Consider the following 21,788-nt stretch of genomic DNA (forward strand, 5'->3'; position numbering starts at 1 on the left):
GCGGGAGACATGGCGTTCAAAAAGAAAAGTTAGCAGGCCAGAAGCATCTGCTCCGACGTCCGGCAAAGGCCGGTTGAGGGCACAATGGATGGGATTACGTCGGCAAACCAGTCGTGATGGAACGTCGGGGCTCCGTGTCATCAAAGGGTCCATGCCGGTCGGCAAAAGAGGTATTGTTGCTGGTGTATTTTGTTTGCTAGCCGGGAGATGCGCTTGGCTCGTGGCGAACTGGTGCTAGCTTCAGGACAAGGGCATTAGCCACTATAGCCACTCTGTAGCCGCTAGCTAGCTGCGATGATCCGATGCAAAGGTCCAGATCTTACGGCAAGAATCCGGTGATGTAATGGATTCTAGTCGTGTTAGTGAAGAGTCAGGGAGGCATCAGCTGTGTAGCCGAGTGATCATAGGATCCACTGAGCAGGCCAGGAGATGGGCCTGGCTCAAGGCTAGCTGGGGTACTCAGTGATGATCAGGAGTAGTGGTCCAGGGCTTACAGCAGGAATCAGGTGTTGTAGTGGAGAAAAACAGTCCGATATGCTCAGGCTTGATAACGCGCAGTGCAGACTGGTAGGCTGGTGAGTATTTTCCAAGCTAAAAGCGTCTGGTGTCTGTGCTAAAGGTAAAGGCCGCTAGCAGTGGCTAACAATGACTAAATAGCTAGTAGTTAATTAGCTGGTTAGCTTCTGATGGCTAGCAGTTGATGGAGGTTCTGGCTATAAGGTCGAAAAATAGCAGATCCGTATCATATATCACATGAGGCGGGTTGCCGGAAGGTATATTTAATTTAACCTCTCTAGGGTCGGCGGGACGAAATCGTCCCACCTACGTAACAGCCAGTGGAATCCCGTGGTGCGTTATTCAAATACCTTAGAAATGCTATTACTTCAATTTCTCAAACATATGACTATTTTACACCATTTTAAAGACAAGACTCTCGTTAATCTAACCACACTGTCCGATTTCAAAAAGGCTTTACAACGAAAGCAAAACATTAGATTATGTCAGCAGAGTACCCAGCCAGAAATAATCAGACACCCATTTTTCAAGCTAGCATATAATGTCACAAAAACACAGAAGACAGCTAAATGCAGCACTAACCTTTGATGATCTTCATCAGATGACACACCTAGGACATTATGTTAAACAATACATGCATGTTTTGTTCAATCAAGTTCATATTTATATCAAAAACCAGCTTTTTACATTAGCATGTAACGTTCAGAACTAGCATACCCCCCGCAAACTTCCGGTGAATTTACAAAAAATGTACTAAATTACTCACGATAAACGTTCACTAAAAGCATAACAATTATTTTAAGAATTATAGATACAGAACTCCTCTATGCACTCGATATGTCCGTTTTTAAAATAGCTTTTCGGCGAAAGCACATTTTGCAATATTCTAAGTAGATAGCCCGGCATCACAGGGCTAGCTATTTAGACACCCAGCAAGTTTAGCACTCACCAAAGTCAGATTTACTATAAGAAAAATGTTATTACCTTTGGTGTTCTTCGTCAGAATGCACTCCCAGGACTTCTACTTCAATAACAAATGTTGGTTTGGTCCCAAATAATCCATTGTTATATCCAAATAGCGGCATTTTGTTCGTGCGTTCAAGACACTATACGAATGGAAAAGAAGGGTCACGAGCACGACGCATTTCGTGACAAAAAAATTCTAAATATTCCATTACTGTACTTCGAAGCATGTCAACCGCTGTTTAAAATAAATTTTTATGCAATTTTTCTCGTAAAAAAGCGATAATATTCAGACCGGGAATCTGCATTTAGGTAAACAGACGAAAGAAAATAAAGCACGGGGTCAACTCGTGCACGCGCCTAAGCCCATTGTCCTCTGATCGGCCACTTGCCAAAAGCGCGAATGTGTTTCAGCCTGGGGCTGCCTCGATATCATTCAGCTTTTTCCCGGGCTCTGAGAGCCTATAGGAGCCGTAGGAAGTGTCACGTTACAGCAAAGATCCTCAGTCTTCAATAAACAGAGACAAAAAGAACAAGATCTTGTCAGAGAGGGCACTTCCTGTAAGGAATCTTCTCAGGTTTTTGCCTACCATATGAGTTCTGTTATACTCACAGACACCATTCAAACATTTTTAGAAACTTTAAGGTGTTTTCTATCCAAAGCCAATAATTATATGCATATTCTAGTTACTGGGCAGGAGTAGTAACCAGATTAAATCGGGTACGTTTTTTATCCGGCCGTGTCAATACTGCCCCCTACCCCCAACAGGTTAAAAATGGAAAAATATATTGAAAATATATTGAAATATATAAAAAAAAGACGAAAAAAGAAAAAATGTACACGAGAGAACGACAAACAACGTCTGCCCTGCTACGCCATCTTGGATCTGCCATGTAGTGTGTAACCCCCTTCTATCTGTCTCTCTCTCCATCTCTCTTTCTCTCTCTCCTCCTCTCTCTCTCTCGCTCTCTCTCTAACTCTCTCTCTCCTCTCTAACTCCCTCTCTCCTCCTCTCTCTCCCTCTCCTCTGTACAGGGAGAAAAGACATCCAGTCACTCCAGCTGTAACACCCTCTCCTCCAACGCCTCCTCCAATAACAGTGATGATAAACACTTTGGCTCTGGAGATCTGATGGATCCTGAGATCCTGGGGTTGACGTACATTAAAGGAGCCTCGACAGACAGCGGGATCGACACCAACCCCTGTATGGGGCCTGGGGGGAGGTTACTAATGCAGGGGAGTTGTGGCGGTGAGGGGGGACACCCCTGGGGGGGAGAGGGGGGACACCCCAAGGATGGCTGCGAAGGAGAGGATCATGGGAAACTGTACCTGCCGCAAGGATATGCGTCAGCGATCATGACTGGTCACGTGACAGAGGGAAGCATTGGGGACCTGAGTGAGATCTCGTCACATTCACAATCCTCCCACTCCAGGTACAGTCTCTCTCCTCTCCTCTCCTCTCCTCTCCTCTCCTCTCCTCTCCTCTCCTCTCCTCTCCTCTCCTCTCCTCTCCTCTCCTCTCCTCTCCTCTCCTCTCCTCTCCTCTCCTCTCCTCTCCTCTCCTCTCCTCTCCTCTCCTCTCCTCTCATCCCTGTCCTCTATATCAACAAAACCAACAGTCTGTTTTCATTATCTCCCAGATCATCAACATATTGGCATGCTCTCAGGACTACACACACAAACACACACACACACACACATACACACACACACACACACACACACACACACACACACACACACACACACACACACACACACACACACACACACACACAAAATTACAAACACACCACACAACACAGTTGGTTGTTGACTGACCATTGACCAGATATACATCCTGATGCAGGGGTTGGGGGGTCTGGGTCAGGGGCTGGGTCAGGGTCAGGGGCTGGGTCAGGGGCCGGGTCAGGGGCCGGGTCAGGGGCTGGGTCAGGGGCTGGGTCAGGGTCAGGGGCTGGGTCAGGGTCAGGGGCTGGGTCAGGGGCTGGGTCAGTCAGGGTCAGGGTTTGGTTTCTAATCCAAACCTGCGGAGATGTACGGTAAACCCATTGAGCTGTCTGTAAACCTACAGAGATCTGTCCCCATTCAGCTGTCTGTTAACCTGTAGAGATGTACGGTAAACCCATTCAGCTGTCTGTTAACCTGTAGAGATCTGTCCCCATTCAGCTGTCTGTAAACCTGTAGAGATCTGTCCCCATTCAGCTGTCTGTTAACCTGTAGAGATCTGTCCCCATTCAGCTGTCTGTTAACCTGTAGAGATCTGTCCCCATTCAGCTGTCTGTTAACCTGTAGAGATCTGTCCCCATTCAGCTGTCTGTTAACCTGTAGAGATCTGTCCCCATTCAGCTGTCTGTTAACCTGTAGAGATCTGTCCCCATTCAGCTGTCTGTTAACCTGTAGAGATCTGTCCCCATTCAGCTGTCTGTTAACCTGTAGAGATCTGTCCCCATTCAGCTGTCTGTAAACCTGTAGAGATCTGTACCCATTCAGCTGTCTGTTAACCTGTAGAGATGTGTCCCCATTCTGTTCTTTATACGTTATCTATGATACAAAAAGTTACATGGTGATCATGTGACCAGACTGGTTGGCCATTCGGTGTCCTGTTGTTCTGTTGTTGCTGTCCATCCGGCCAGCGTTGTCACCAACACTTCTCCGTTTGACCTTCAACCCTTTTTTCTCTGGGTCCAGTGGGTCCCACCACAGTGGCAGTCCCTTAGCGCGGGGAGCCCGGTACTGTGAGTCAGCGGACTCCTCCCGGGTCTACACCTTCCCTCAGACCAGCTCAGGGGCAGGCTCTGGGCCAGGGGCAGGGCTAGAAGACAGTGGACAGACACGCCCACTTCCTGGTTCCAAACGCCTGAAGAAGACTGAAGACTCGCCCACTAACGAAGAGCCTAAACTGTTAGAGTGTGGGTGAGTGTGTGTGTGTGTGTGTGTGTGTGTGTGTGTGTGTGTGTGTGTGTGTGTGTGTGTGTGTATATACAGTTGAAGTCGGAAATTTACATACACCTTAGCCAAATACATTCAGTTAAATTCAGTTTTTTACAATTCCTGACATTTAATCCTAGTAAAAATTCCCTGTCTTAGGTCAGTTAGGGTCGCCACTTTATTTTAAGATTGTGAAATGTCAGAATAATAGTAGAGAGAATGATTTATTTCAGCTTTTATTTCTTTCATCACATTCCCAGTGGGTCAGAAGTTTACATACACTCAATTAGTATTTGGGTAGGCTTCCACAAGCTTCCCACAATAAGTTGGGTGAATTTTGGCCCATTCCTCCTGACATGGCTAGTGTAACTGAGTCAGGTTTGTAGGCCTCCTTGCTCGCACACGCTTTTTCGGTTCTGCCCACAAATGTTCTATAGGATTGAGGTCAGGGCTTTGTGATGGCCACTCCAATACCTTGACTTTGTTGTCCTTAAGCCATTTTACCACAACTTTGGAAGTATGCTTGGGGTCATTGTCCATTTGGAAGAGTAATTTGCGACCAAGCTTTAACTTCCTGACTGATGTCTTGAGATGTTGCTTTAATATATCCACATCATTTTCCGTCCTCATGATGCCATCTATTTTGTGAAGTGCACCAGTCCCTCTTGCAGCAAAGCACCCCCACAACATGATGCTGCCACCCCTGTGCTTCACGGTTGGGATGGTGTTCTTCGGCTTGCAAGCATCCCCCTTTTTCCTCCAAACATAACGATGGTCATTATGGCCAAACAGTTCTATTTTTGTTTCATCAGACCAGAGGACATTTCTCCAAAAAGTACGGTCTTTGTCCCCATGTGCAGTTGCAAATTGTAGTCTGTCTTTTTTTATGGTGGTTTTGGAGCAGTGGCTTCTTCCTTGCTGAGCAGCCTTTCAGGTTATGTCAGTATAGGACTTGTTTTACTGTGGATATAGATACTTTTGTACCTGTTTCCTCCAGCATCTTCATAAGGTCCTTTGCTGTTGTTCTGGGATAGATTTGCACTTTTCACACCAAAGTACGTTCATCTCTAGGAGACAGAATGCTTCTCCTTCCTGAGTGTTATGACGGCTGCGTGGTCCCATGGTGTTTATACTTGCGTACTATTGTTTGTACAGATGAACGTGGTACCTTCAGGCGTTTCGAAATTGCTCCCAAGGATGAACCAGACTTGTGAAGGTCTACAATTGTTTTCTGAGGTCTTGGCTGATTTCTTTTCATGTTCCCATGAAGTCAAGCAAAGAGGCACTGAGTTTGAGGGTAGGCCTTGAAATTCCACTGGTATACCTCCAATTGACTCAAATTATGTCAATTAGCTTATCAGAAGCTTCTAAAGCCATGACATCATTTTCTGGAATTTTCAAAGCTGTTTTAAAGGTGCAGTCGACTTGTAAACTTCTGACCCACTGGAATTGTGATTCTGTGAATTATAAGTGAAATAATCTGTCTGTAAACAATTGTTGGAAAAATGACTTGTGTCATCCACAAAGTAGATGTCCTAACTGACTTGCCAAAACTATATTTTGTTAACAAAAAATGTGTAAAGTGGTTGAAAAACAAGTTTTAATGACTCCAACTGTATGTGTGTGTGTGTGTGTGTATATACACTACCAGTCAAAAGTTTTAGAACACCTACTCATTCCAGGGTTTTTCTTTATTTTGACTATTTTATACATTGTAGAATAATAGTGAAGACATCACAACTATAAAATAACGCATATGGAATCATGTAGGAACCAAAAAAGTGTTAAACACATGAAAATATATTTTATATTTGAGTTTCTTCAAATAGTCACCCTTTGACTTGATGACAGCTTTGCACACTCTTGGCATTCTGTCAACCAGCTTCACCTGGAATGCTTTTCCAACAGTCTTGAAGGAGTTCTCACATATGCTGAGTACTTGTTGGCTGCTTTTCCTTCACTCTGCGGTCCGACTCATCCCAAACTGTCTCAATTTGGTTGAGGTCTTGTGATTGTGGAGAACAGGTCATCTGATGCAGCACTCCATCACTCTCCTTCTTGGTCAAATAGCCCTTTCACAGCCTGGAGGAGTGTTGGGTCATTGTCCTGTTGAAAAACAAATGATTGTCCCACTAAGCCCAAACCAGATGTGACGGCATATCGCTGCAGAATGCTGTGTTAGCCATGCTGGTTAAGTGTGCGTTGAATTATAAATAAATCACAGGCAGTGTCACCAGCAAAGCACCCCCACACTATCACACCTTCTCCTCCATGCTTTATGGTGGGAAATACACATGCTGAGGTCATTATTCTGCGTCTCACAAAGACATGGCTGAGTTGGTACCAAAAATCTCAAATTTGGACTCCAGACCAAAGGACAAATTTCCACCAGTCTAATGTCCTTTGCTCGTGTTTCTTGGCCCAACAAGTCTCTTCTTATTATTTGTGTCCCTTAGTAGTGGTTTCTTTGCAGCAATTCAACCATGAAGGCCTGATTCACGCAGTCTCCTCTGAACAGTTGATGTTGAGATGTGTCTGTTACTTGAACTCTGTGAAGCATTTATTTGGGCTGCAATTTCTAAATTGCAGCTAGTAACTCTAATAAGCTTATCTGCAAGGGTCTACAGTAGCCATCAGGGTCTGCAGTAGCCAGCAGGGTCTGCAGTAGCCAGCAGGGTCTGCAGCAGCCAGCAGGGTCTACAGCAGCCAGCAGGGTCTGCAGTAGCCAGCAGGGACTGCAGTAGCCAGCAGGGTCTACAGCAGCCAGCAGGGTCTACAGTAGCCAGCAGGGTCTGCAGTAGCCAGCAGGGTCTGCAACAGCCAGCAGGGTCTACAGCAGCCAGCAGGGTCTGCAGTAGCCAGCAGGGTCTGCAGCAGCCAGCAGGGTCTGCAGTAGCCAGCAGGGTCTGCAGTAGCCAGCAGGGTCTGCATTAGCCAGCAGGGTCTGCAGTAGCCAGCAGGGTCTACAGTAGCCAGCAGGGTCTGCAGCAGTGGCCAGCAGGGTCTGCAGCAGTGGCCAACAGGGTCTGCAGTAGCCAGCAGGGTCTGCAGTAGCCAGCAGGGTAGCACCAGGCTCTGACTCCAAAAGCACATCTAGGATTCCTGCCACATTATAGGCTCCTGAAAAATGGTAGGTAAATGATTAGTTATTGTACATCGCTGTAGTGTGAAGGTAGAGATGAGAATAGACAGAGGGTCATTGATATGTGTGTGTGTGTGACTGGGCGTGCGAGCTAGAGGTTCCCCCTCCTCCATGTCCCCGTTCTCCAGCTCCAGTAATGTAATATTGTCTGTGAAATACACCAGTTGGAGCTTTGTGGTTAATAGCATGGCTCTTACAGTCGTCTTCAGGCCATATGGAAACAGCCTTTAACGCAGTTACTTTCTCCAGCTGTTTGTTTATGTAGTGTGCATCCCTAATGCCCTATGGGCCCTGTGGTCTAAAGTTCTGTAGTGCACTAAGAAGGAAATAGGGTCTTATTTGAGACCCATATGGTTTTATTTGTTTGTCTGTAACCTACCTCCTTATATATGTCCTCATGTTGTTCACAGGTATTGTCCAACTCTTAACACAATGACGTTTTTCTTTTCCCCTTCAGTGTTATGTTTCTTTAGTACTGTATACTGCTAACTATGTTACAACCGTATACCAACACCTGTCTTTTTTCTGTTCTTCTTTCTGCTGCTTGTTCCTTTTATTAATGCTGCTTGTTCCTTTTATTAATGCTGCTTGTCCCAGAGGAGCAGAGGGCTTGTTAGCTTTCCTCCTTAAAACGCTGTCTGAGCGCTCTAGGTACAAGCTACCCCCTCCCTGTACACAGTCTCCCCAGTATGTGATTGCCAACGCCCACTCCTGTCTTACAGTCTATCTACCCTCATTACAGGTTTAATGCCCTCCACTGTTCACTCTCAGTCTCCTTCCACTCCTCCCTCCATGGCAGGTTAAAGTCCATCCATTTTCCTCCACTTTCCCCCATCCTCTCCTCTCTCCTTCAGCCCACTCCTCTCTCCATGGCAGGTTAAAGTCCATCCATTTTCCCCCGATCCTCTCCTCTCTCGTTCAGCCCTCTCCTCTCTCCATGGCAGGTTTAAGTCCATCCATTTTCCTTCACTTTCCCCCATCCTCTCATCTCTCCTTCAGCCCTCTCCTCTCTCCATGGCAGGTTTAAGCCCATCCATTTTCGACTATCCTCTCCTCTCTCCTTCAGCCCACTCCTCTCTCCATGGCAACTCTCCATCTCCCTTCCCCTCACTCCCCCTCACTCTCCCTCTCCCTTCCCCCTCACTACCTCTCTCCCTTTCCCCTCACACCCCCTCAACCTTCCCCCTCACTCTCCCCTCCCCCTCACGCCCCCTCTCCCTTCCCCCTAACTCTCCATCTCCCTTCCCCTCACTCCCCCTCTCCCTTCCCCCTCACTCCCCCTCTCCCTTCCCCCTCACTCTCCCTCTCCCTTCCCCCTCACTCCCCCCTCACTCTCCTTAAACCTCCCCCCTCACTCTCCCTTCCCCCTCACTCCCCCTCTACCTTCCCCCTCACTCTCCTTAAACCTTCCCCTCACTCTCCCTTCCCCCTCACTCTCCCTTCCCCCTCACTCTCCCTTCCCCCTCACTACCCATCTCCCTTCCCCCTCACTCCCCCTCACTCTCCCTCTCCCTTCCCCCTCACACCCCCTCTACCTTCCCCCTCACTCCCCCTCTACCTCCCCCTCACTCTCCATCTCCCTTCCCCCTCACTCCCCCTCTCCCTTCCCCCTCACTCTCCCTCTCCCTTCCCCCTCACACACCCTCTACCTTCCCCCTCACTCCCCCTCTACCTCCCCCCTCACTCTCCTTAAACCTTCCCCCTCACTCTCCCTTCCCCTTCACACCCACTCACTCCCCCCTCTCCCTTCTCGCTCACTCCCCTCTCCCTTCCCCCTCACTCCCCCTCTTCCTTCCCCCTCACTCCCCCTCCCCCTCTCCCTTCCCCCTTCACTCCCCCTCTAACCTTCCCCCTCACTCCCCTTCTACCTTCCCCCTTCACTTCCCCTCTCTCTCCCCCTTCACTCCCTCTCTACCTTCCCCCTCACTCCCCCTCTACCTTCCCCCTTCACTCCCCCTCTACCTCCCCCTTCACTCTCCCTCTACCTCCCCCTTCACTCCCCCTCTACCTTCCCCCTCTCCCTTCCCCCTCACTCCCCCTCTACCTCATGCGTTCCCCCCCTCAACACCGGCATAACATGCTGTCAACGCATCAGGGACACACCAGCCAGGGCTATCACTGTCCTCCTCCTCCTCCTCCTCTATCTCCTCCTCACTGTCCTCTATCACCTCCTCCCTGTCCTCCTCCTCCTCTTTCACCTCCTCCCTGTCCTCTATCACCTCCTCACTGTCCTCCTCCTCCTCCTCTTTCACCTCCTCACTGTCCTCCTCCTCCTCCATCTCCTCCTCACTGTCCTCCATCTCCTCCTCCCTGTCCTCCTCCTCCTCTATCACCTCCTTGCTGTCCTCCATCTCCTCCTCCCTGTCCTCCTCCTCCTCTATCTCCTCCTCCCTGTCCTCCTCCTCTATCACCTCCTCCCTGTCTTCCTCCTCCTCTATCTCCTCCTCCCTGTCCTCCTCCTCTATCACCTCCTCCCTATCCTCCTCCTTCTCTATCACCTCCTCCCTATCCTCCTCCTCCTCCTCTATCACCTCCTCCCTATCCTCCTCCTCCTCTATCACCTCCTCCCTGTCCTCCTCCTCCTCTATCACCTCCTCCCTGTCTTCCTCCTCCTCTATCACCTCCTCCCTATCTTCCTCCTCCTCTATCACCTCCTCCCTGTCCTCCTCCATCACCTCCTCCCTGTCCTCCTCCTCCTCTTTCACCTCCTCCCTGTCCTCTATCACCTCCTCTCTGTCCTCCTCCTCCTCTATCTCCTCCTCCCTATCCTCCTCCTCCTCTATCTCCTCCCTATCCTCCTCCTCCTCTATCACCTCCTCCCTATCCTCCTCCTCCTCTATCACCTCTTCCCTGTCCTCCTCCTCCTCTTTCACCTCCTCCCTGTCCTGTATCACCTCCTCTCTGTCCTCCTCCTCCTCTATCTCCTCCTCCCTATCCTCCTCCTCTATCTCCTCCTCCCTATCCTCCTCCTCCTCTATCACCTCCTCCCTGTCCTCCTCCATCACCTCCTCCCTGTCCTCCTCCTCCTCTTTCACCTCCTCCCTGTCCTCTATCACCTCCTCTCTGTCCTCCTCCTCCTCTATCTCCTCCTCCCTATCCTCCTCCTCCTCTATCACCTCCTCCCTATCCTCCTCCTCCTCTATCACCTCCTCCCTGTCCTCCTCCTCCTCTATCACCTCCTCCCTGTCTTCCTCCTCCTCTATCACCTCCTCCCTATCTTCCTCCTCCTCTATCACCTCCTCCCTGTCCTCCTCCATCACCTCCTCCCTGTCCTCCTCCTCCTCTTTCACCTCCTCCCTGTCCTCTATCACCTCCTCTCTGTCCTCCTCCTCCTCTATCTCCTCCTCCCTATCCTCCTCCTCCTCTATCTCCTCCCTATCCTCCTCCTCCTCTATCACCTCCTCCCTATCCTCCTCCTCCTCTATCACCTCTTCCCTGTCCTCCTCCTCCTCTTTCACCTCCTCCCTGTCCTGTATCACCTCCTCTCTGTCCTCCTCCTCCTCTATCTCCTCCTCCCTATCCTCCTCCTCTATCTCCTCCTCCCTATCCTCCTCCTCCTCTATCACCTCCTCCCTGTCCTCCTCCATCACCTCCTCCCTGTCCTCCTCCTCCTCTTTCACCTCCTCCCTGTCCTCTATCACCTCCTCTCTGTCCTCCTCCTCCTCTATCTCCTCCTCCCTATCCTCCTCCTCCTCTATCACCTCCTCCCTATCCTCCTCCTCCTCTATCACCTCTTCCCCCTCTCACCTCCTCCCTATCCTCCTCCTCCTCTATCACCTCTTCCCTGTCCTCCTCCTCCTCTATCACCTCCTCCCTGTCCTCCTCCTCCTCCATCACCTCCTCCCTGTCCTCCTCCTCTTCCATCACCTCCTCCCTGTCCTCCTCCTCTATCTCCTCCTCCCTGTCCTCCTCCTCCTCTATCACCTCCTCCCTATCCTCCTCCTCCTCTATCACCTCCTCCCTGTCCTCCTCCTCCTCTATCACCTCCTCCCTGTCTTCCTCCTCCTCTATCACCTCCTCCCTATCTTCCTCCTCCTCTATCACCTCCTCCCTGTCCTCCTCCATCACCTCCTCCCTGTCCTCCTCCTCCTCTTTCACCTCCTCCCTGTCCTCTATCACCTCCTCTCTGTCCTCCTCCTCCTCTATCTCCTCCTCCCTATCCTCCTCCTCCTCTATCTCCTCCCTATCCTCCTCCTCCTCTATCACCTCCTCCCTATCCTCCTCCTCCTCTATCACCTCTTCCCCCTCTCCCTTCCCCCTCACTCCCCCTCTACCTCATGCGTTCCCCCCTCAACACCGGCATAACATGCTGTCAACGCATCAGGGACACACCAGCCAGGGCTATCACTGTCCTCCTCCTCCTCCTCCTCTATCTCCTCCTCACTGTCCTCTATCACCTCCTCCCTGTCCTCCTCCTCCTCTTTCACCTCCTCCCTGTCCTCTATCACCTCCTCACTGTCCTCCTCCTCCTCCTCTTTCACCTCCTCACTGTCCTCCTCCTCCTCCATCTCCTCCTCACTGTCCTCCATCTCCTCCTCCCTGTCCTCCTCCTCCTCTATCACCTCCTTGCTGTCCTCCATCTCCTCCTCCCTGTCCTCCTCCTCCTCTATCTCCTCCTCCCTGTCCTCCTCCTCTATCACCTCCTCCCTGTCTTCCTCCTCCTCTATCTCCTCCTCCCTGTCCTCCTCCTCTATCACCTCCTCCCTATCCTCCTCCTTCTCTATCACCTCCTCCCTATCCTCCTCCTCCTCCTCTATCACCTCCTCCCTATCCTCCTCCTCCTCTATCACCTCCTCCCTGTCCTCCTCCTCCTCTATCACCTCCTCCCTGTCTTCCTCCTCCTCTATCACCTCCTCCCTATCTTCCTCCTCCTCTATCACCTCCTCCCTGTCCTCCTCCATCACCTCCTCCCTGTCCTCCTCCTCCTCTTTCACCTCCTCCCTGTCCTCTATCACCTCCTCTCTGTCCTCCTCCTCCTCTATCTCCTCCTCCCTATCCTCCTCCTCCTCTATCTCCTCCCTATCCTCCTCCTCCTCTATCACCTCCTCCCTATCCTCCTCCTCCTCTATCACCTCTTCCCTGTCCTCCTCCTCCTCTTTCACCTCCTCCCTGTCCTGTATCACCTCCTCTCTGTCCTCCTCCTCCTCTATCTCCTCCTCCCTATCCTCCTCCTCCTCTATCTCCTCCTCCCTATCCTCCTCCTCCTCTATCACCTCCTCCCTATCCTCCTCCTCCTCTATCACCTCTTCCCTGTCCTCCTCCTCCTCTATCACCTCCTCCCTGTCTTCCTCCTCCTCCATCACCTCCTCCCTGTCCTCCTCCTCTTCCATCACCTCCTCCCTGTCCTCCTCCTCTATCTCCTCCTCCCTGTCCTCCTCCTCCTCTATCACCTCCTCCCTATGGTCTGACCCTTGACCTTGTGGTTAACCAGACTCTCTTAACTTGTCTCCTGACTGTGGTCTGACTCCAACCCTGTGGTCTGACTCCAACCCTGTGGTCTGACTCCAACCCTGTGGTCTGACCTCTCTGTCTTCTCCTGCTGCCTGCATGTTTCTTTGTTTCTGTACCTCTCTATTGTACTGTAACCACAATAAAATATTGTTCCCCCTCTTTCTTTGTCTCTGTGTCATAAAACCTTTTTGTCCCTCCCTACTCCCAGTTGCACCCTCACTTAAACAGAGCTTGGCTTCTTCCTTCACAGCATGCATCTCTCCCTTTCCTAATCCCACACCTCTCCTCCCACTGACAAATATCTTCAGCATGATTCAGAAAAGCACCTGGTGGCGTTGCCATGCTAAGATGTTGCCTGTTGCTGCCCCTGAAGGCCCTGATTGGGACTGACCAACAGTTTTGTATAAACAGCTTGGCTACCTCTCTGATCCTTTTTCTCTTTGACCAAAGCTGGGTTATCAAAAGGCCTTCCTCCACTCCCTCATCCCCTCTCCCACTCCTCCTGTCCCTTACACAGGGTTCTCCTGGCTGGTCTCTAACCAGACTCTCTGTTCTGTTTTGTGTGTCTCTTGCAGGCAGTTGTACCTCCAGGAGGCAGCGTGTCGCCAGGCAGCAGAGAGGGAGAGAGAGGCCAAGGCTCTGGAGAAGCTGTCTAAAGAAGAGTACCTAAAGATGATGCTGGAGGAGAGTGGCCCAGGGGAGGACGGACGGAGGAAGGTGAGATGGTTTACCTATACACTGAACAAATGATATATATCACTATGTTTAGCCCTGAATCAACCTAGAAGGTCTATTTGTTATGTTTGATCATAGGAAGTCAGAATTTCTCGTTGGTGTTGATTCAGCATGTCCACTTCGGAATGGGAACTCCTTATGGATATGCAATGGACACTGTCAACTTGCAACTTGTTCACACTGACAATATAGCATATGTGTAATGGACACTATCCAATTGCAATATATTGGCAATGGACACTGTCCAACTGCTGTATAACATGGACTGGCAATGTATTATGTGCATTGGACACTGTCCATAAGCAATACATTATAATGGGCATTTACCATCACGAATTGGACATTCTGTTATATATTGCTGAAATGCCCAGTTGTCTGGCTCGTTGAACTCGGGACGGCCTAGTAGTGATAGTGGTTCCTCTCATTCGCTCATTGGTGTTGATTTCAGCCTGTCCATTTGGTGATGGTAAATCCCTCATTAAATAAATTGGAAATGTACAAATGTACACTGTCCGTTTGCAATGTATTAAAATGGGCATTTACCATCATGAATTGTATTCACAAACTGGGGTACGCCAAATAAACATGTGAATCACAAAAATACATTTTAATTCACATTTTCAAACAATCCATTTATATTTTCCAACGGGGCTATACATTTGGGTGAGGTTTTTCCGTTTCACTCTTTCTCTATCGTTGGAATTCCACTAACGGTCCGTATGTAGCTAAACGTAGCTGCCGCTCATGTTGGCATCTGTACTGATGGGTCAAAAGCCATGACAGGGAGACATTGTGGAGTCGTAACGCGCATGCAAGCAGTTGCTCCCGACGCCACTTGGGTTCACTGTGGCATCCACCGAGAGGCTCTTGCTCCCAAGGGAATGCCTGACAGCTTGAAAGACATTTTGGACACTAAAATTGTTAACTTTGTTAAAGCAAAGCCCCTGAACTCTCGTGTATTTTCTGAACTATGCAATGATATGGGCAGCGACCATGTAACGCTTTTACAACATACAGAAGTGCTCTGGTTATCAAGGGGCAAAGTATTGACACGTTTTTTTTTTTTAATTGAGAGACGAGCTTATAGTTTTCTTTACTGATTTTCACTTGTCCGACCGGTTGCATGATGATGAGTTTCTCACACGACTGGCCTATCTGGGTGATGTTTTTTCTCGCCTGAATGATCTGAATCTAGGATTACAGGGACTCTCCACAACTATATTCAATGTGCGTGACAAAATTGAGGCTATGATTAAGAAGTTGGAGCTCTTCTCTGTCTGTGTGCCCATTTTTAACTGCCTCCTACACCAACTCAGAAGCTAGGATATGCATATTATTAACACATTCGGATAGAAAACACTCTGAATTTTCTAAAACAGTTTGAATGGTGTCTGTAAGTATAACAAAACTCATATTGCAGGCAAAAACCTGTGAAAAATAGATAAAAAAATTTTTTGTGACTGTACTATTTAGTGTCATTGTTTTATAGATACCATAGTGAGAAAGGATTCATTTCGCAACACCTACGGCTTCCACTAGATGTCAACGATCTTTATAAAGTTGTTTGAAGCGTCTATGATAAACAGAGAGCAAATTAGAATGCAAGGAAGTTGACATGTCATCACTTCATTTTTTTGCGCCTGCGCATAAATCTGAGAAGCGTGAGTTTGTCATTATTGTTTATCTAGACATAGGATAAGATAGGTTGTGTGAAAATATTACTGATGTTTAACGTTAAAAATGGACCAAAAGATTAAGGGAACGTTCTCTACATTTCTGGGAATTTGTTGTTAGCTGGGAAGGAACAGATGGTCATCTGCTCTTGTTGTGAATGTGTGTTGATGTGTTCTGCCCCCCCCCCCCCCTCCCCAGATGTCTGCGACGGGCAGCCTATCACCACGGCGCTCCCTGTACCGTACCCTATCAGACGAGAGTGTGTGTAGCAGCAACAGGAAGGGCTCGTCCTACGCCTCCTCCCATAGTTCCATGCTGGACCAGGCGCTGCCCAATGACATTCTGTTCTCCACCACTCCACCCTATCACGCCACCCTGCCACCACGCATGCCAGGACAGGGGGGGCTCCAACCTCAGGAGTAAGTGTTGCACAAACACATCCACACACACGCACACACACAATGGAGATGTAGCTAGTGTGTCTGTCATTAAGTGTGCATTAAGACCTGTCACAGCCAGCTAAAGCTCCCTCGCTGAGACTGAAAGCTTTAAAAGCACTCACACTGAAAGAGCACCAGGCCATCTGAAAATGTATGAGTTGGAGAGACGTGTCCTAACTAGACTACACTGACCAGCTGAGAGGAGGAGGTCTCTGACGTGAACATGGTCAAGCCTCATTAGGACAGCTACACTGGCAGTCATACAGAATGTCCTGTTCACCTGTCAGACCCTGTCTGTCTCTCCTCTCCCTTCCTCGGTTTCATTTCCATATTGGTATTCAGTGCTCTGTTGAGATAAAGAGAATGTCTTTGAAGTGCTGCTGTTCACCCTCTTAGCTGGTTCTTCTCTAGTCACCCTCTTAGCTGGTTCTTCTCTGTTCGCCCTCTTAGCTGGTTCTTCTCTCTTAGCCCTCTTAGCTGGTTCTTCTCTCTTCACCCTCTTAGCTGGTTCTTCTCTCAGCTGGTTCTTCTCTCTTCACCTTAGCTGGTTCTTCTCTATTCACCCTCTTAGCTGGTTCTTCTCTTTTCACCCTCTTAGCTGGTGCTTCTCTATTCACCCTCTTATCGGGTTCTTCTCTCTTCGCCCGCTTAGCTGGTTCTTCTCTATTCAACCTCTTAGCTGGTTCTTCTCTTTTCACCCTATTAGCTGGTTCTTCTCTCTTAACCCTTTTAGCTGGTTCTTCTCTCTTTACCCTCTTAGCTGGTTCTTCTCTCTTCACCCTCTTAGTTGGTTCTTCTCTCTTCACCCTCTTTGCTGGTTCTTCTCTCTTAGCTGGTTCTCTCTTCACCCTCTTAGCTGGTTCTTCTCTCTTTACCCTCTTAGCTGGTTCTTCTCTATTAACCTTCTTAGCTGGTTCTTCTCTCATCACCCTCTTAGCTGGTTCTTCTCTCTTCACCCTCTTAGCTGGTTATTCTTTCTTTACCCTCTTAGCTGGTTCTTATCTCTTTACCCTGTTAGCTGGTTCTTCTCTCTTCACCCTCTTTGCTGGTTCTTCTCTATTAACCTTCTTAGCTGGTTCTTCTCTCTTCACCGTCTTAGCTGGTTATTCTCTCTTAGCCCTCTTAGCTGGTTCTTCTCTCTTCACCCTCTTTGCTGGTTCTTCTCTCTTAGCTGGTTCTTATCTCTTTACCCTGTTAGCTGGTTCTTCTCTCTTCACCCTCTTTGCTGTTTCTTCTCTCTTCACCCTCTTAGCTGGTTCTTCTCTCTTCACCCTCTTAGCTGGTTCTTCTCTAAATCAAATCAAATTTATTTGTCACATACACATGGTTAGCAGATGTTAATGCGAGTGTAGCGAAATGCTTGTGCTTCTAGTTCCGACCATGCAGTAATATCTAACAAGTAATCGACCAATTCCACAACAACTACCTTGTACACACAAGTGTAAAGGAATGAATACGAATATGTACATAAAAATATATAAATGAGTGATGGCCGAACGGCATAGGCAAGATGTAATAGATGGTATGGAGTACAGTATATACATATGAGATGAGTAATGTAGGTTATGAAAACATGATATAAAATGGCATTGTTTAAAGTGGCTAGTTATACATCTAATACATCAAGATGGCAAGATGCAGTAGATGGTATAGCGTACAGTATATACATATGAGATGAATAATGTAGGTTATGTAAACATTATCTAATATAAATAATATAAAGTGGCAAGTGATAAATTGATTACATACATTTTTCCATTATTAAAGTGGCTTGAGTTGAGTCAGTATGTTGGCCGCAGCCACTCAATGTTAGTGATGGCTGTTTAACAGTCTGATGGCCTTGAGATAGAAGCTGTTTTTCAGTCTCTCAGTTCCAGCTTTGATGCACCTGTACTGACCTCACCTTCTGGATGATAGCGGGGTGAACAGGCAGTGGCTCGGGTGGTTGATGTCCTTAATGATCTTTTTGGCCTTCCTGTGACATTGGGTGGTGTAGGTGTCCTGGAGGGCAGGTAGTTTGCACCCGGTGATGCGTTGTGCAGACCTCACTACCCTCTGGAGAGCCTTCCGGTTATGGGCGGAGCAGCTGCCATAGCAGGCGGTGATACAGCCCGACAGGATGCTCTCGATTGTGCGTCTGTAAAAGTTTGTGAGGGTTTTTGGTGACAAGCCGAATTTCTTCAGCCTCCTGAGGTTGAAGAGGCGCTGTTGCGCCTTCTTCACCACGCTGTCTGTGTGGGTGAACCATTTCAGTTTGTCCGTGATGTGTACGCCGAGGAACTTAAAACTCTCCACCCTCTCCACTACTGTCCCGTCGATGTGGATGGGGGTGCTCCCTCTGCTGTTTCCTGAAGTCCACGATCATCTCTTTTGTTTTGTTGACATTGTGTGCAAGATTATTTTCCTGACACCACACTCCGAGGGCCCTCACCTCCTCCCTGTAGGCCGTCTCGTCATTGTTGGTAATCAAGCCTACCACTGTTGTGTCGTCTGCAAACTTGATGATTGAGTTGGATGCATGCATGGCCACGCAGTCGTGGGTGAACAGGGAGTACAGGAGAGGGCTGGGAACACACCCTTGTGGTGCCCCAGTGTTGAGGATCAGCGGGGTGGAGATGTTGTTACCTACCCTCACCACCTAGGGGCGGCCCATCAGGAAGTCCAGGACCCAGTTGCATAGGGCGGGGTCGAGACCCAGGGCCTCAAGCTTAATGATGTGTTTGGAGGGTACTACGGTGTTAAATGCTGAGCTGTAATCGATGAACAGCATTCTTACCTAGGTATTCCTCTTGTCCAGATGGGATAGGGCAGTGTGCAGTGTGATGGCGATTGCGTCGTCTGTGGACCTATTTGGTCGGTAAGCAAATTGGAGTGGGTCTAGGGTGTCAGGTAGGGTGGAGGTGATATGGTCCTTGACTAGTCTCTCAAAGCACTTCATGGTGACGGAAGTGAGTGCTACAGGGCGGTAGTCATTTCTATTCACCCTCTTAGCTGGTTCTTCTCCCTTCACCCTCAGCTGTCTCTTTTCCCGTTGCCTTCTCGTAACTGTCATGCCTGATGGATGCCTGATTGTTGTGAAGGGTAGCTGTTACGAGCTCTCTCTTCTCTCTATCTTTCTCCCCCACACTAAAACCTGCCAATTTGGTAAATAGTTGATCACTCTGAGTCTGAGAGACTCAAATTTCTCGCTCTCCCCTCTCTCCCTTTCCTGTCATTTTCAAAGCCTTCTCTATGAAATAAGAGCCTGTGTATTGCGTTCCCTGTCTGTCAAGGAGAGTGCTGAAAGAGAGGGAGAGAGCAAGCAAGAGAGAGACAAAGAGAGAGAGAGAGAGAGAGAGAGAGAGAGAGGGAGAGATAGTGACCAAGGGAGAGAGAGGAGAGGAGGGAAGAGAGAGTCAGAGAGAGAGAGAGAGAGAGAGAGAGAAAAGGGAAGGGAAGAGAGAGAGAGGAGAGGAGGGAAGAGAGAGAGAAGCAGATATGGTGGAAGTGAAAGGATAGGGAGGGAAATAGTACAACCTAAAACCTAATGAATGCAGAGCAGAATTAGACCAATACCTGCTGATTATCAAAATCCAGAAAAAAAGTTGTTAAATTCTACAACCACCTAAAAGGAAGTAATTCCCAAACCTTCCATAACAAATCCATCCCCTACAGAGAGATTAACATAGAGAAGACTCCTCTAAGCAAGCTGGTCCTGGGGCTCTGTTCACAAACAGACGCCACAGAGCCCCAGGACAGCAACACAATTAGACCCAACCAAATCATGAGAAAACAAAAAGATAATTACTTGACACATTGGAAAGTAAAACTAGAATGAGCAATCTTGAATGTTATTTGTCCCTAAACAGAGAGTGCACAGTGGCAGAAAAAATGACCACTGTGACTAACCCAAATTTAAGGAAAGCTTTGACTATGTACAGACTCAGCAAGCATAGCCTTGCTATTGAGAAAGGCCGCCATAGGCAGACCTGGCTCTCAAGATAAGACAGGCTATGTGCACACTGCCCACAAAATGAGGTGGAAACTGAGCTGCACTTCCTAACCTCCTTCCAAATGTATGACCATATTAGAGACACATATTTCCCTCAGATTACATAGATCCACAAAGAATTAGAAAACAAACCCAATTTTGGTGAAATAACAGTGTGCCATCACAGCAGCAAAATGTGTGACCTGTTGCCACAAGAAAAGGTCAATCAGTGAAGAACAAACACCATTGTAAATACAACCCATATTTATGTTTCTTTATTTTCCGTTTTGTACTTTAACTATTTTCACATCGTTACAACACTGTATATAGACATAATATGACATTTGAAATGTCTCTATTCCTTTGGAACTTTTGTGAGTGTACTGTTTAATTATATATATATTTTGTTTATTTCACTTTTGTTTATCTTTTTGGCTTGCTTTGGCGATGTAAACATCGACATTAAAGCCCCTTAAATTGAAATTGAAATTGAAAGAAAGGGGTTGTTGACTGAGACATGAAGACATCCAGTGTGACAAGCCATTTATCGCCGTTCAGAGAGCTTCTTCAGAGGAGAGCTGCTGTAATGGGAATATTTAAGATTAATACATTCACATTCCATTAGGACTAGTTAACACAATGTTTTGCATGTTTCCTCGTTCTGGAAGACAATAATGTTCTGACGCTTTAGTTCTGTGTTTCTATATGTGGTTAGGTTATAAGAGCTCAGAAAAGACTACTGTCCTCTGTAACTGGAAATGTGTCATCTCTCTACTCTTTTAGCAGGCCTTTGACCTGGGGCTGATGTGTTGCTCACTGTGTCTTGTGTACGGCTCCTAGCCAAGGACACTTGGTCTTGGGTACGGCTCCTAGCCAAGGACACTTGGTCTTGGGTACGGCTCCTAGCCAAGGACACTGGGTCTTGGGTACGGCTCCTAGCCAAGGACACTTGGTCTTGTGTACGTCTCCTAGCCAAGGACACTGGGTCTAGTGTACGGCTCCTAGCCAAGGACACTGGGTCTTGTGTATGGCTCCTAGCCAAGGACACTTGGTCTTGGGTACGGCTCCTAGCCAAGGACACTGGGTCTAGTGTACAGCTCCTAGCCAAGGACACTGGGTCTTGGGTACGGCCCCTAGCCAAGGAAACTGGGTATTGGGTATGGCTCCTAGCCAAGGACAGTGGGTATTGGGTACGGCTCCTAGCCAAGGACACCGGGTCTTGGGTATGGCTCCTAGCCAAGGACACTGGGTATTGGGTATGGCTGCTAGCCAAGGACATTGTGTCTTGTGTACGGCTCCTAGCCAAGGACACTGTGTCTTGTGTACGGCTCCTAGCCAAGGACACTGGGTATTGTGGAGGGCTCCTAGCCAAGGACACTGGGTTTTGGGTATGGCTCCTAGCCAAGAACACTGGGTCTTGGATATGGCTCCTAGCCAAGGACATTGGGTCTAGTGTACGGCCCCTAGCCAAGGACACTGGGTCTTGTGGAGGGCTCCTAGCCAAGGACACTGCGTCTTGGGTACGGCTCCTAGACAAGGACACTGGGTCTTGGGTATGGCTCCTAGCCAAGGACACTGGGTCTTGGGTACGGCTCCTAGCCAAGGACACTGGGTCTTGGGTATGGCTCCTAGCCACGGACACTGGGTCTTGGGTACGGCTTCTAGCCAAGGACACTGGGTCTTGGGTACAGCTCCTAGCCAAGGACACTGGGTCTTGGGTATGGCTCCTAGCCAAGGACACTGGGTTTTGGGTACGGCTCCTAGCCAAGGACACTGGGTCTTGGGTATGGCTCCTAGTCAAGGACACTGGGTTTTGTTTGGTCTTTCATACAAGATTTAGTGATCTTGTTGACAGAACAGTTGTTCCTGTTAGTGGTTATAAGGGCCTTCTCCAGGAAGGCCTGTTAGACATTTTCTCTGGTTCTGTGCTAGAGGTGAATTCATTTGGATTAATCTACAAATTAC

General features: G+C 48.5%; 1 protein-coding gene across 1 annotated transcript in view; it reads left to right on the forward strand.

The window, feature by feature from the left end:
• sipa1l2 (signal induced proliferation associated 1 like 2) overlaps positions 1-21,788 on the forward strand; it is a 564,521-nt gene that overhangs the window by 527,342 nt on the left and 15,391 nt on the right. Inside the window, 4 exon segments of the mRNA XM_045702242.1 lie at positions 2,516-2,913; positions 13,580-13,721; positions 15,612-15,805; positions 15,807-15,832. Coding sequence (XP_045558198.1) covers positions 2,516-2,913; positions 13,580-13,721; positions 15,612-15,805; positions 15,807-15,832 — 760 coding nt within the window.

This window comes from Salmo salar, chromosome ssa19, assembly GCF_905237065.1.
Source record: "Salmo salar chromosome ssa19, Ssal_v3.1, whole genome shotgun sequence".
Taxonomy (NCBI): Eukaryota; Metazoa; Chordata; class Actinopteri; order Salmoniformes; family Salmonidae; genus Salmo; species Salmo salar.